The 14,465-nt window shown below is 37.6% G+C and overlaps 1 protein-coding gene across 1 annotated transcript in view; it reads right to left on the minus strand.

Annotated features, from left to right (window-relative positions):
• The window catches only part of atg7 (ATG7 autophagy related 7 homolog (S. cerevisiae)), a 122,948-nt gene that overhangs the window by 34,211 nt on the left and 74,272 nt on the right, over positions 1-14,465 (minus strand). The window contains exon 19 of the mRNA XM_052111723.1: positions 9,419-9,541. Within this exon, the coding sequence (XP_051967683.1) occupies positions 9,419-9,541 (123 nt within the window). The remainder of the gene's footprint in view (positions 1-9,418; positions 9,542-14,465) is intronic.

Raw genomic sequence — 14,465 nt, forward strand, 5'->3', positions numbered from 1 at the left:
TCCAGTAAACAAGAGAACCGTAGGACACATTTTTTAAACTGCTACCACGAGAGAAGGTAAATAAAATGCTATTACCATAGACCATTTTATTCCTAAACTGCCTTACTTTTCACATAACTAACCATAAATTCATGGCCACCATCACTTTTTTTTACATGTACTAATTATTCCACATTTCTGCTGGGCACAAAGAGTATTACCAAAAAAGCTCTTATTTTCATGGAGCATAAATTGGATATTGATTGGTTCATTCATACAGCCCATTTTAAGAGCAGTGATGTGACAAACTGTGTGTTCCAATCACAACTCAACAAGATTGCAGTTGCTTAAAATGGAAAGAACAATCTGTTGAGTTGATGTGTTCAACTTTCACCTCACAATATGAACACAATAGACTTTGGGTGAATATGAAAGTCATAGTCCTCTAAATCAGATGGCACAAGCGGTCACATAACTACATCCTTGACTTTTCAGTAAATTAAGGCTTATGAAGTTTGGCCTAAACTAGAATAAGAAACACACTGGATTTGTTTTAGGTTAGGATTGAAAACCTCTTTCATATAGCCAAATCAAAGAAGTATTTGTTTTCTCCATTATATCAATGCCTTAGAAGTAAAATTGCTTTTGCCAATCAGGAAAAGTCATCCTCAGAAGAGAGTGGAATAAGGCAACACATTTCTATAAAACAAATTGCTCTCCTTTACTACAGTAGGCAGGAAATAATGGTAACCAAGCGCCAAACAGCTAGAAAAAAGGTGCCTACTGTTGTAGGTAATACAGCCTTTCTAAAACCTTCACAGAAGTTAATACAGTATTTTAGTATCCGTCTATGTTAAAGTTGATTATTTGGTATAATAACAAATAACGACAGATTTGAAAAACAAGCAAAACTATCGTGATACCTTCAACCTCCACGTTCCAGTCAAAAAGTGTTTTGGGAATGGAGAATTATAGTCCTCCACAATCCACAGCTAAATCACATTCTGGTATGAAACTTTAATCTTCCACCAATCAATTCCTTATGTATCAAATAAAGTCCCACACTACTTTTAGTTGCCTTTCAACATTGTTGATTCAACATTTCATAGTTAATCCAACTCTAAAGCATATATAAGTTGTGCCCAACCCTTTTCTTTTCATACTAGTAGTATCCTGCTGTATTTCCAGCACAAATGTTTTAATTGAATTTCATGTTGGTGGCAGCAGAACTAGCTGGTTAAAGCAGCCTGTTCTCCAATGTTCGAAGAATCTTGGCAATTATTTACAATCTAAGAAAAAATGAATTGCCACAAAGATGTGCCAGTTGAGTAAACACGAGAATTACCTTAGGACACATCTTTTTTTTTAAACTGCTACAAAGAGAGCAGTTAAATGAAATGCTATTACTGCAGAAGGCGTGATGATAAAGCATTTTACTCCTAAACTGTCTTACTTTTCACATAACTAACCATAAACTCATGGCAACCATCACTTATTTACATGTACTAATTATTCCAAATTTCTGCTGGGCACAAAGAGTATTCTGTTTGTAGCAGATGACAGCAAACCGAATGCAAATTCACATTGTAGCGTGAGGCAAACACAGAGTACATCCGTACTTGTTTAAATCACTTTGAGTCATGTAGCGACTGCCTTTTCCAGAGTGGGAAGCTGCTGAAATAACGTCAGCGCTCCTTGGTCAAAACAACACAGAAACACTTCAAAATAAATGCTCTGTCAGAATTAATTAATTAAGTAAATTTATAGGAAAAAAGTATGACAGAAATATATAACTTCTGTAAAGTTATGTGATATTCACTGTAATAAGAACACTACTACTACTAATAATAAATCAGTAGACATTGTATTGTACTTAAGCAGTATCTCACATCTGTGATGCTCTGTTATGCAGCACTTTATTTGATGAAATATAACTTAATTTAATAAAACAAATAATACAATATTATGTTGAAAATGTACCGTTATATTTTCACTTGATTCAAGTTTTAATGAATTAATTTATTTAAACCAAATTGGAAAAAAAAACTGTTGATATGGAGAAAATAATAATAATATTAATACAAAAACAGGTATCAGACTCTGTAGCAGCAAGAACCAAAAATGAAGTATCGGTGCTCGTACACATTCTCAAAAAATGGTATCAGGACATCCCTAATAGAAATCGTGGATTTCATACACTTTTAAAAAGCTAGAATGTGACCAAAATGATGAAAAACTAATCAAAAGCTTATGAATCGAATCGGGAAATCTGTATCAATACCCAGCCCTAGTGTCAGGGCAACTAAAGACTATATGAAGAATAAAAATAGACCATGATTGAATTGTTTTATTTAGTCCTTCAGATATTTGCAGTGGAACTGTATGTGACCTGTAAACTTGCCATTTTACTGTACATGTCTGTGGCAAAAAAGACAGAAAATATCTTGAACAAGAACACAGGTCAGGCCATGTGTGGGCAGAAACAAGCCCCGTGTCTCCATTTACACACTATCCATACTAAATATTATTTGGCAAGCACAAAACGTCAGCTCAAAAAGAGAGTTTGTCATAAAATGTGATCTTCAGGGAAGTACATCTGGGCACCGCAGGAGTAATGCATTTTTGAATGGGACCTGTTCGTTTATGTTGTTATTTAATGCTATAAAGGTAAAGTTAGTTAAAAGAGTTTAAAGGTAAAGATTTGGAGGCTATCTATAGCGGCTTGTTTGATGCCCTTCGCACTGGTTTCATGGTTAACAACATGTTCTATGCCAACATTAGCTTTGCCCAAAGCTCATCAGCTGATTGATGATGTTGGGTTGGATAAAGTTGTTTATATCCATTGAGTTTCACAACAACAGCAGGAACAGGAAGATATTATTATGCAATTTCACTGACACACACACACATATCGTGCTCTTAAAACAAAGCAAGCATGCCAAAAGCCAAATATAAGCAAAATAAACAGTTTAAAGTTTAAAATGGAAGAACATGCAAATCATTTTCAGAAAGAATAGCCCACTGCAGTGTTTCCCAACCTTTTGTTATTTATATACCCGGAGAGCCCAATCTGTAAGGCTCAAGTACCCCTTCATCATCACTAAACCAGAAATGTGTTCCTTTAAACTAATACTGTATATCATTTAACATTACCATTTATACTTTTAACGTGGCCAATATTACAACATTTCACTTTTAAAACTCATATCACTGACCAAGTATCTATCTGGCTACGAGTGTCATGAAACAAATGTATAACATTTGCACAAATTATACACATTATTTTGTGTTCCACCCCCTGTATCTGATCCAGTTTGTTCATGCCCACACGTCTTCAGTGTTCCTAAACCTTTCTCTTCTGAATAGTGTAACACACACGCACACACACACACACACACACACACACACACACACACACACACACACACACACGCATTGGTGAGTCTATCCTTATGAGGACTCTCCATAAACATAATGATTTTTATACAGTACGAACTATATATTCTATCCCCTCACCTTAACCCTCTGTTAACTTTCAGCATTTTTACATTTTTAAAAAACATTGTTTAGTATGTTTAAGTGATTTGAATTATGGGGACACTAGAAATGTCCTCATAAACCACATTTATAGCATTGCAATTACCAGTTTGTAACCTAAAATATGTCCTCGTAAATCACCCAAACTCACCCACACACACATATTTTATATATATATATATAAATGTGAAGCTTATAATTTTATAAGAACTTACTCTACATTAGTTATTAGGTTAAAACTATTATTTGAGCTGTAAAGCTGTTTAAATCATCATTTTTACAGTCGTTTGAAGAGTTTACCTTTACACAGAAAAAGCTAGTAAGAGATTTTATCACACATAAATCATGTTAACAAGCATATTATTCATGTCTTCTGGCTATACTTTTGAAATACTGAGTATTTTAACGCTCAAAAATTGGCCCAATTCAGTTCAATTGTAAGTGCCTCACCGTAACAAATTTTTTTTTTTTTTTTTTTAAAGAAAAGTGATATTAAAATAAAATGTTGTGGTAATCAATATTATGCCACAAATGCTGTTGATTAACTTATATTAAACCCAAAACATTCCTTAAAATTAAACATTAAACGATAGAATAAAATAGAATTTGATTGCCCTTGATGTCAACAACAAAAGATATGGGAAACGTATTTTCTGCCCATTTCTGGGTCACGACCCCCCAGGTGCTGCAACAACAATGACTTTTATTCCCTTTCAAATTGTCAGTTCATAAATACATAGGGGTGAATTCATCTTTTGTGCATGGTATTTCAGCACAAAAAGCTTTACCACCCACAATAACGTTTAAGCAGGCACAATCAGCACTGAAAGAGCGCTGTCTTGAGTATTTCACCCTTGTACTCTGTTCGTTGCAGGTGCATTCTCTTAGTGTTTGGGGTAAAACCCCAAACAATAAATACGTAATTTTTAGGGGGGTTGTGATATTTGTTTTACATCTTATTTACCTCTAAATTACTAAACTAGACCCATTAATTTTATATAAAATAATTACATTTGATCTCATATTCACTTCATATTCATTTCCATTCATGAAGAATATATGAAAAATGTTTCATGCTTTAGGGGCAGATTGCTACTATCTGCAGAAACAATTTAATTAAAATTAAAATGGCCAGAAATTACAACTATAACCAGATTGCTGTAGAGGTCCACTCGTTTGCCTCATTATAGCAAACAGATTATTATTTTTTGGATCATAAACTATGCATTTGGATATATTTAAACATTATCAAATACATAAAAATAAAAAAAAATCACTATTTTTGAAGTTTAGAATTTTTTTGGTTTGATTACTGACCATGGTATTACAAAGAGAAGAGTAATAGTAAGATTGTGTGTGTGTGTGTGTGTGTGTGTGTGTGTGTGTGTGTGTGTGTGTGTGTGTCTGTCTGTTCTCCATTGTGGATGTGTTATGGCCTCACCCCTTCATTTCTGTGTCTGTTCTGAATTGTGGCTGATTTTATTTTAACAAATTCTATAAAAATGCACTCTTTTATAGTCTCACCTTTTCATTTCTGTGTGTGATTGTGTGTGTGTGTGTGTGTGCGTATTCAGCTTTGCAGATGTGCGTACCACCCCTTCATTTCTGTGTGTGTACTGCACTGTGGCTGATTTTATTGATTTTGTTTGACAAATAATACATTCACAAATGTTTGGTTTTATCTTCTCACCCATTAATTTCCTATGTGGGGTCAAATTTGGCCCCAAACACTATGAGTGTGCATATTTTTTTCACACCACCAGAATCCAGCCCAATTTGTTAGTGTGTGTGTTCAGATAGCAAATGTAGGAAAAGTCACCAAATCTCATGCCACTGAGATGAAGGAAACTATCAGCCCGCAAGATCAGAATTGTGCATGCAAATTGCACTCAGAGCAGATTATGTGGGTGCATTTGTGCCATTGCCTGATCTGCATAATTCCTTTACTGAATCAGGCTCTAAATCAGAACAGATAACGCATGCAAATAACCAGTGCTTTTACCTTACACAATGCTATCATATGACATAAACTATTTTACTGTTGTGCATGACAAAGGTGATACATTTTAACGGTTGCATTACATCACCAATTACATTTACAAGCTTGTTCAAGCATGATCAAATAGTGCGCAAGATCAACTGATAGAGCGCTGCACTTGCAGAGGAATGGGGTATGAGTCAAGAAGAGCATCCAAGTTAACATGTGAGCCGAATGTGTCATAGAAGCATCACAACGTGACGTGGTTGCTTCAGCAATTGTGTTCTTCATGTCACATTTGCGTTTTATGACACTACTGGTTAGGTTTAGGTTTAAGGTTTAGGGCAGGGTGGTAGGTTTCATTGATTTATAACTCTATAGACCAGGGCTGGACTGGGAAGAGAAATTGACCCCGGGATTTTACATAGAAACTGGCCCAAAAGTTGAGCGGGTACTTTTCTGCATATCGCGGCACGGTTTTGTGGTCCGTTATGCATAACGCATCGGATCATATTAGCTTATATTCTGCCCATTTCGCGACTGACCCACCGGCCCGCTCGGTTCTCCCAAAGGCCAGTCCGCCCCTGATCTCCCCCAAAATGTGTCGGCCCACCGGGAAAATGCCCGGTATGCCAGATTACCAGTCCAGCCCTGCTATAGACCATTAAGTATAAAAACCTCACCTGTTTTTCATCTCACATTTGCTTTTTATGAAACTATCGGTTTGGTTTCAGTTAAAGGTTTAGGGTAGGGAGGTAGGTTTTGTTGAAGCCTCATCACTTTTAGCATTACACTGTGGACATTTCACCTTGGAGGAAGTTAGGACGTCATATGGGTTCTCCTAAAGTAGGACACTTTTTAGGACTTTTTGGCAAATTAGGATGCTTCTGTAATATCAGTTTCCTATCTGGAGTTAGGACACTTAAAGATAATTCCCTAGAGAAATGCTATTCTGATATAGGTTTTGTCCTGAACAGGATCCTAACTGTAATCCCCATGTAAACTAAACAAATTCTAGAGTTAGGATGTTTCTGTAATACCACCCCCGATACCTAAAAGAATAGCTCACCCAAAAACTAAGGATGAGGAAATAAAGACAGAATTTTCATTTTGGGGTGAACTGTCCCTTTTTATGTACCCCCTGGGTATATGGGGTAAATGGTTCAGAGGTACTGACAGATGTGTCTTTCTCTACACAAAGGTACCAACCACTTCAAATCACTAGAAGTGGTACATTTCCATTCATTTCACAGCTTCCCATCAATCTAGTGGCAGCACGAACATACATGTATACAAGTTAAAAATAAACAATGTCAGCCTGGGAATAAAATGCGCTTGACTGCAGATCCAAATGAAACCACTCTGAAGGCTTTAGACAATGAGCGTGGGCAAATGCAAGTGCACATATCCTCTCATTTTTTGGTTGGGCTGCATTTGCATCTCTAAACCGCTCTGGAGAGGAGAGCACTGCTGATGTGGGACTTTCCCACAGTTTCAGTCTTCAGACTGTTTGTGACTGCAGAGTCCCGATGAGGAACCATGCCCAAGACTGCCCCTTAGAGCAAAATCGCTGGCTCTGAGTAAGTGTGGCATTTTGGGTAAAGTGGCTGAGATCAGTGCGAACTGAGGTAAAACTGTTCCTGGATCAGTGGTGCTATGAGATATTTTTGAAATACATGAAGTGAAGTTTGGGATAGGAGCCAGGAATAGCAAGAAACTGAATCAGGCTCAAGGCTGAACTTTTAGTACTTTTCTTATTGCAAGTTCACTAAATGGAAGAATTAGAAATATGCAGAAAGTTGCAAATGTAATGCCACAGATTGATCCATTGAGGTTTTTGCACTCATTTTCACTTTTCCCCACATCTTCCCTAAGATCATGTTTCAGGGTCTCTGTTTTAACTCATGTCATTATAAACTTGAAAAATGTGTTTTGCGATAAGTTGTTGGATAATGCGATATTCAATATGCGATATGATATTCCTATTATGACATCATCAGTGTGCGTGGAACATCAGAACCTCCACCGTTCAAATAAACTTTAAAATAAAATGTATCGGAATATACAGTAAATATGACCGTCTATCACAGTGATCACAAACTTAGTTATCTTATGTTTCAAATTGCATAAAGACTGCATATAATATATATAATGTTTACCATAAGCTTTATTGCAGATTAGAATGTGGGATATCATAAATAGTCTGAGTTATGAAATATTTTATTTTTAAACTGTAATTCATGTTCGTATTTATTTCATAATTAGATTGAATGTGGGACTTCTATTTTGAAAAATGCTGTCCAGAATCTCTTGCTGTAGACATTCACATTGGTTTATCGTACCTGCTCTGTCCACTTGAGACTGATAGGAGTGATTTCTCAGGACAATCCATTCATTGAAAACCATCCTTTGATATATCCACACAGAACTAACAAGTAATATTTGAGTTTGTATACCAGTGTCTGGTCTTATTATTATTTTCACAGGACAGCATCTGTTACAGCAATATACCCACAAATGTAACACGCATCATCATTTGAGACAAATTTAGTCTCAGCTTTCAAATAATTGCAATTTTATCACAAATTTCAAATTTCAAATACTAAATGTTGTTTTGATGCTCTTTAATACTGTGTGTGACGGATTCCGATAGCTGCCCATTCAAACAAAGAGGGGCACAACGCTATCCCTCTCCACTATATAGCACAAAGAAAAGAAAAAAAACTTGATTGAACATCGGAGGTTATGTTGAAAGATACAGTACAACTTTAAAAATGTGTGTCATGTATACACCCAGTCTGTTAATGTTGAAATGAAAATGGAGAAAATGAATGGGGAACATCTCGAGCCATGGAGCACTCACAGGATCAGCGCACACACACCAAATGACAAAACATGCCCAGTCTATTCTCTGTATCTCCGTCGCCATGAATGTTACTTTTTAACATATTCAAATGTTTGTGTTATCTCAAGCCCTTGTGATATGCATATTGTGATATGTACATTTGCGACATATCGTGCAGCACTACTTGAAGTCTTTATGCATTTGCAAAGATGCCTATTGCTTGATATAGTTGTATTATCTTCAGGAGTTTGTCTTAAACTGACCAATATCATATATTACCCATCAAATAACCCATTTAAGGTTTTCCTGCTTAATAGACCTGCATGCTGTTCCAAGTAGGTTTATGTTGGTCAGTGCTGGTACGACTCGTGGAACACTGTCACCATGATGTTCACCAGCAAAACTTAGCAGGTGAACCTAATTGACAAGAATGGTCTTTTTTGGTGAAGCTGGTGGACCATGAAGTCTTGCTAGTAATGCTAGTTAAGAAGCCTGGTTAGGACAACAGCACCAACAGGATTGATTACCCCATGTTTCACGTGAGTTTGTGGGGTGGGCTCTGCATCATGTCATCTACATTCAAACGTTCCTTAATTCGCCAAATATCACAGCTTTCATGGCCCATAGAAAATCAACGCTTAAATGCTTAAATAGAGTTCCTATTTTTTTCATAATATGATCATATTTCTTAGACATGCTCTGAACTTCGGTGCTCATGTCTGAGTTGAACAGATCACCAGTCAGTCCTCTTTAAACAAATCAATCTTATTCAGAACAAACCAATCTATCATCCTGTGATCAATATGTATAGCGACTGCTATGGACTTCTTGTGCTGAAAGTGTGGTGTGACCTAGTGGTTAATGTTCTGGATCTTGAAATTTGCATACTTGAACCTTGATTTGCAAATAGATCACAGCTAATCCAACTATGTGCACATATTTCCTAAAATTGATGGGATTAGTAGTTGATTTTCCTTGCAATAATCATACTCTAGAAGCTCTGGCTGTGATCTGGTTTGAATACAGCCTTGAGCATAGATAGCTTGACAGGAAACATAGATGTAGGTGAGGAGTCTAACCTCGGCTGCCTGTGTCTCCTGATGCAGTAAAGTCAAACCGGTCAGATCCTCCAGGAAGGAATGGGATGAGTTGAAGACCTTCGCTAGGAACTGGAAACCTTCTCGCTCATAATTGTCAAGAACCTGTCAGAAAAGAATGGACTCATAATTATTTCACAAGAATTATATCATGGCTCAGAGCAATCTTATTCAGCAACTATACAAAGTGGCTAAGTATTTAAAAAGAATTCTGCAAAAATATATGCGTTTACTTTGTTAAAATTAAATGTAAATTAAAAATGTGAGTTTAGTGCTTAAAACAAACAAAGTTCTCATGTGAACACGTGTGCCACATTTCTGGTTGTTTCTCACCAAAATCTATATTCTATTGTATTGTATTTAGAAGGCTTGGAATATGATGCACAAGGTGCATGGAGTCCTTTCATGATATGTTTAGGTCCTTTGTAAAGCTTTAAAATAAAGCACTATCCATTGCCATTATATTGAAAAGATGGAGCAAGAAATTAATTAAAACATATTTTGTGTTCCGCAAAAGAAGTTCACACAGGTTTGGAATGTGAAAGTAAATTATGACTAGAGTTTTATTTTTGGGTGGAATATTTCTTTAAGGGGTCTGTAATGGTCTGCATCTTAAAAAGGGTTTGGTATTGGTATTGATCTTAGAGGGTCCATAATCCTAGTTAAGGTTGAGGTTTTCTGGGTCTTAAGAGGTCTGGAATTGGTCTGGATCTGGGTGCTGATAGGGGTCTGGGCCTGGGTCTTAAGGGCTCTGGTGTTGGTTTGGATTGGATTCTTGAAAGGGTCTGAGCATGTGTCTTAGGGACTCTGGTATTGTTCTCTATCTTTAGAGGTCTGGCATTGCTCTCTGTTTTAAGGGGTATTATAAGGGTCTGTTTTTATAGGCGGTCTGGGTCTTTGAAGGTCTGGGGCTCAGAGGGTTTTGTATTGGTATCAAACAAACATGTTTTCTCTTGTTAATATTGTAATTGTATTGTATTGTATTGTTCTAGGTGTTAGAGGGTCCTGTATTGGCCTGGGTTTTAGAGAGTTAGAGGGTCTGGTATTGGTGTGGATCTGGGACTTGAAGGAGTCTAGTACTGACCTGGGCCAAGGTCTTAAGGGGTCTGGTAATGGTCTGGGCCTTAAGGCTTTTATATTGGTCTGGGTGTAAGGGTATCTGAAACTGGTCTCATTCTTATGGGGTTTTTGGACTGGATCTTTAGGGGGCTGATAATGGTCTGGGTTTTAGGGGATCTGGTATTTGTCTGGATGTGGTTCTTAATGGGGTCTGGTACTGACTTGGGCCTGGGACTTTGTCTGGTACTGACTGGGCCATTGGTCTGTATATTAGGTTTTCTGGTGTTGATATGGGTCTTTAGGGTTCTGATAATGGTCTGGGTTTTATGGGATCTGGTATAGGTCTAGGTTTGAGTGGGTCTGGTATTGGTCTGGATCTGGGTCTTAAAATTCTGTTATTGATCTGGGTCGTAGGAGGTCTGTTGATATTCTGGAGTTTTAGGTGGTCTGGTGTTGCTCTGGGTCTTAGGGGCTCTGATGTTGGTCTCAGTCTTAGGGGTACTGGTTTTGGTCTGGGTCTTTAAGGGTCTGGTATTGGTCTAGGTATTAGCGGCTCTGGTGTGAGCCTGGGTCTCATGGCACTTTTCCACTACACGTTACGGATCCTCCATCGTGGATCAAAGCTAGTCCAGGGCACTCTCCCTCTCATTGCTTGCCGGTTTAAATAGCTTCCCTTTGGTCGAACCACTTCCATTTTTCCTTGATGGTTCTGCAGTCACTTTTAAGTTTTTTTTTTACTTTTGCCTACACTGTTGGTAGGTCCGGTGGTAGCCGTGTGCGGCCAACAGCTGATACACTTCCTGAGAGACTTTTTCGTTTAGCTCATCGCTAACGAGTGGACCATCTGCACCTCGTTTATTGACACAATAAACACAATAGTGTGGTTTTGCGCACAGCCATTTCTTTGTTAATAATTCGAAAGTCGCATGAACAAATGATTCTGTTATCGCTGTTGCTAACTTTAAAACTAGCGGGTTGATGTTGCATGTTGGAAATCCAGTGACGCTGGTAGTGACAATTCTTCACAGTGGAAAACCCCCAAAAAGTGAGCAGAGTCAAGTTGAGTTGAGCTGTACCGTGCAGTGGAGTGGAAAAGCCCCTTTAGAGGATCCTGTATTGGCCAGGGTCTTAGGGGGTCTGATACTTGCCTAAGTCTAAGGGTTAGAGGATGTGGTATTAGTATAGGTCTGGGTCATGGAAGGTGTGGTATTGGTCTGGGTATGGTCTTGAATCAAAATCTGCTGTAAACAAACACTTAGAATACATGCTCAACAACAGTCAAACAAACACATTTGCTTTTGTTAATATTGTTACGATCACCAATCTGGTGTGAAAACAAAAGTACAACATAATTATGCATAATTAAAAAAAACAAAAAAACCCACTAGATTTTGAATACAGATATGCTGTGCTGTCCTATCCAAGAACCCCATATCTGTTCATACAGGTTGGCTTGCTGGCCAGTATATGTCCTAACACAGAGATAACACGATCTGAAACTGCAATAACATGGAACTCTTCCTCTGCACAAAGGGAGGCCAGGCCAGAGAGACAGACATCTGGCACCATTGTCCGTTGGGCTGAGAGCACTCAAACTCCAACTCTGTGATGGCTCGACAGACAGACAGCCCTCCACAATCACACTGGCTCCTTTCACTGTGCTCATTCACAGAGGAGATCAAGTTTCTTCTGGGGGCTGATGAATGGGAAGCACTGTTAAGCAGAGGGGGACAGTGACGTCTGCTCTCATTGAACCAGACAAGGATGACTTGAGTGACAGTGTATGGATAAGAGTGGACCAGATCTCAGCTGTACAAACTCCATGAGCTCCAATGGTTCTTTGATCCTCTAATGATTTGCAAGCGCTCATCTCATATAACCTGCTATTTTTTATATGTTCAAGCTGAAGTGTGTAATTTCTACACCACTAGCATTATCCAAAATAATTTTTAAAATAATGACTGTTTTCAAACAGGTTTATTGTTATATATATTTAATTACTGCAGATGCAGTTTTATAAAACTGAAATGTGTAAGAATGTTATGTATTGTATGAGCATCATCCAAACCTAATAATTAGACAGGCATTATTATATAATTGTTTTATTTTTAATGGAATTAAATATAATAATGCATTAAAAAAAGTGATGATCATGATTAAATATTTTCAGCGATTGACAGCACAACTACACAACAGAACAGTTCTATTGTAATGGTCAGAGAGAGGGTGGAAAATGGACATATACAACTAAATTAGTTTATTTTAGTGCAATAAACTTTGACTAACATTATAAGTGGACCTTAGGGTGGGAAAAAGCTATGAAAGTGCAGATATTAAGGCCTCTTTCAAGATAACATTTATGAATGCTAATACAGATCTGGAGGATATTATTTCCTTGAGCTTTCTGGCCTCAAACAAATTGAGGTTGACTGTCAAGTACAGACCATCACTGTAATTTTACAGTTGTGCTCATATTAGTTTTTTTAAGCTTGTATTTATTTATTTTTTAGCTCTCCCCCACAGGGGCTTGCTCATATTCAGATCCAGCTTTAACACCTAGGAAAACAGAGGGATTCAACTATGATAAAATACTGCATGTAGTCATTGGTGCTCAAGGAGCTTTTAAGAGTGATGTTTAAACTTTTAAACAGGATAATTTGGCTACATTCATTAATTAATAAAAATAAAAAAACCTTTAAAACATCCATCTAGAAGAATAAAAGGCTCATAATATCTTCAAAACAGACCATGAATGTAAACTTGCTTTCTAGCAGCAACATGAGCCACTAAACAAGATTTGATTCTGTTTTCCAAGAGGGAACATCCTTGTTTCTAAGCTTTTGACTTATGAAGCCCATTAAAACATTTGACGGAGAGAGAGAGAGAGAGAGGTGTGTGTGTGTGTGTGTGTGTGTGTGTGAGAAAGAGAGAGAGTTTTGGAGGGCGAGCTGCACATCTGGTTTACATACAACACTGCACTCAAACCGGCTCCTCCCATCACTTCTTATAACTTCCCCTGTAATTGTTAGAAGTTTTTTCTGCATGAAGAGAAAAACCTTAGATCATTTAACTCCCATGTCACCATGTGTGCTGTATGTTTGTAAGGATCTGAACAAGTAATGTTCATCCTTAAAGGAATTGTTCACCCAAAAATGAAAATTCTCTCATCATGTATTTACACTTATGTCATCCCAGTTGTGCATGACTTTCTTTAATCAGCTGTTATCGCATGTGAATGGGTGCCAAAATGTTTAAGCTCCAAAAATAATATAAATCAGCATAAAAGTAATCCATAAGACTCCAGGGATAGATGTGGGTGAGAAATAGATCACTTTCACATTCTTGTGTTTTTTGTGAGTCACATTCTTTATGCATACCACCCCCTACTGGGCAGGGAGAAGAATTTCAAGCAGAAAAGAACTGATCTGTTTCTTACCCACACCTATCATATAACTTATGAAGATATAGATTAAATCACTGGAGTTGCATGGATTACTTTTATGATGCCTTTATGTACTTTTTGGAACATCATCATTTTGGCACCCATTCATTTGCATTGCATGGTCCTACAGAGCTGACATATTCTTCTAAAAAATTCATAATTTGTGTTCTGCAGAAGAAAGAAAGTCATACACCTCTGGGATGGCCTTAGAGTGAGTAAATCCATCCATCCATCCATCCATCGTCAACCGCTTATCCTGTGTACAGGGTCGCGGGGGGCTGGAGCCTATCCCAGCTAACATTGGGCGAAAGGCGGGGGACACCCTGGACAGGTCGCCAGTCCATCGCAGGGCCACACATAGACAGACATACACTCACACTCACCTCCACAGAGTGAGTAAATGATGAGAGAAATTTATTTTTTGGGGGAACTATCCCTTTAAGATGTGAATTATCATTAGCAAACATTCTATAAACAGATCAGTCTTAATATGCACGGAAATACAATACGAAAACATCTGAAAAAATG

The sequence above is a fragment of the Xyrauchen texanus genome, chromosome 39 (genome assembly GCF_025860055.1).
Source record: "Xyrauchen texanus isolate HMW12.3.18 chromosome 39, RBS_HiC_50CHRs, whole genome shotgun sequence".
Taxonomy (NCBI): Eukaryota; Metazoa; Chordata; class Actinopteri; order Cypriniformes; family Catostomidae; genus Xyrauchen; species Xyrauchen texanus.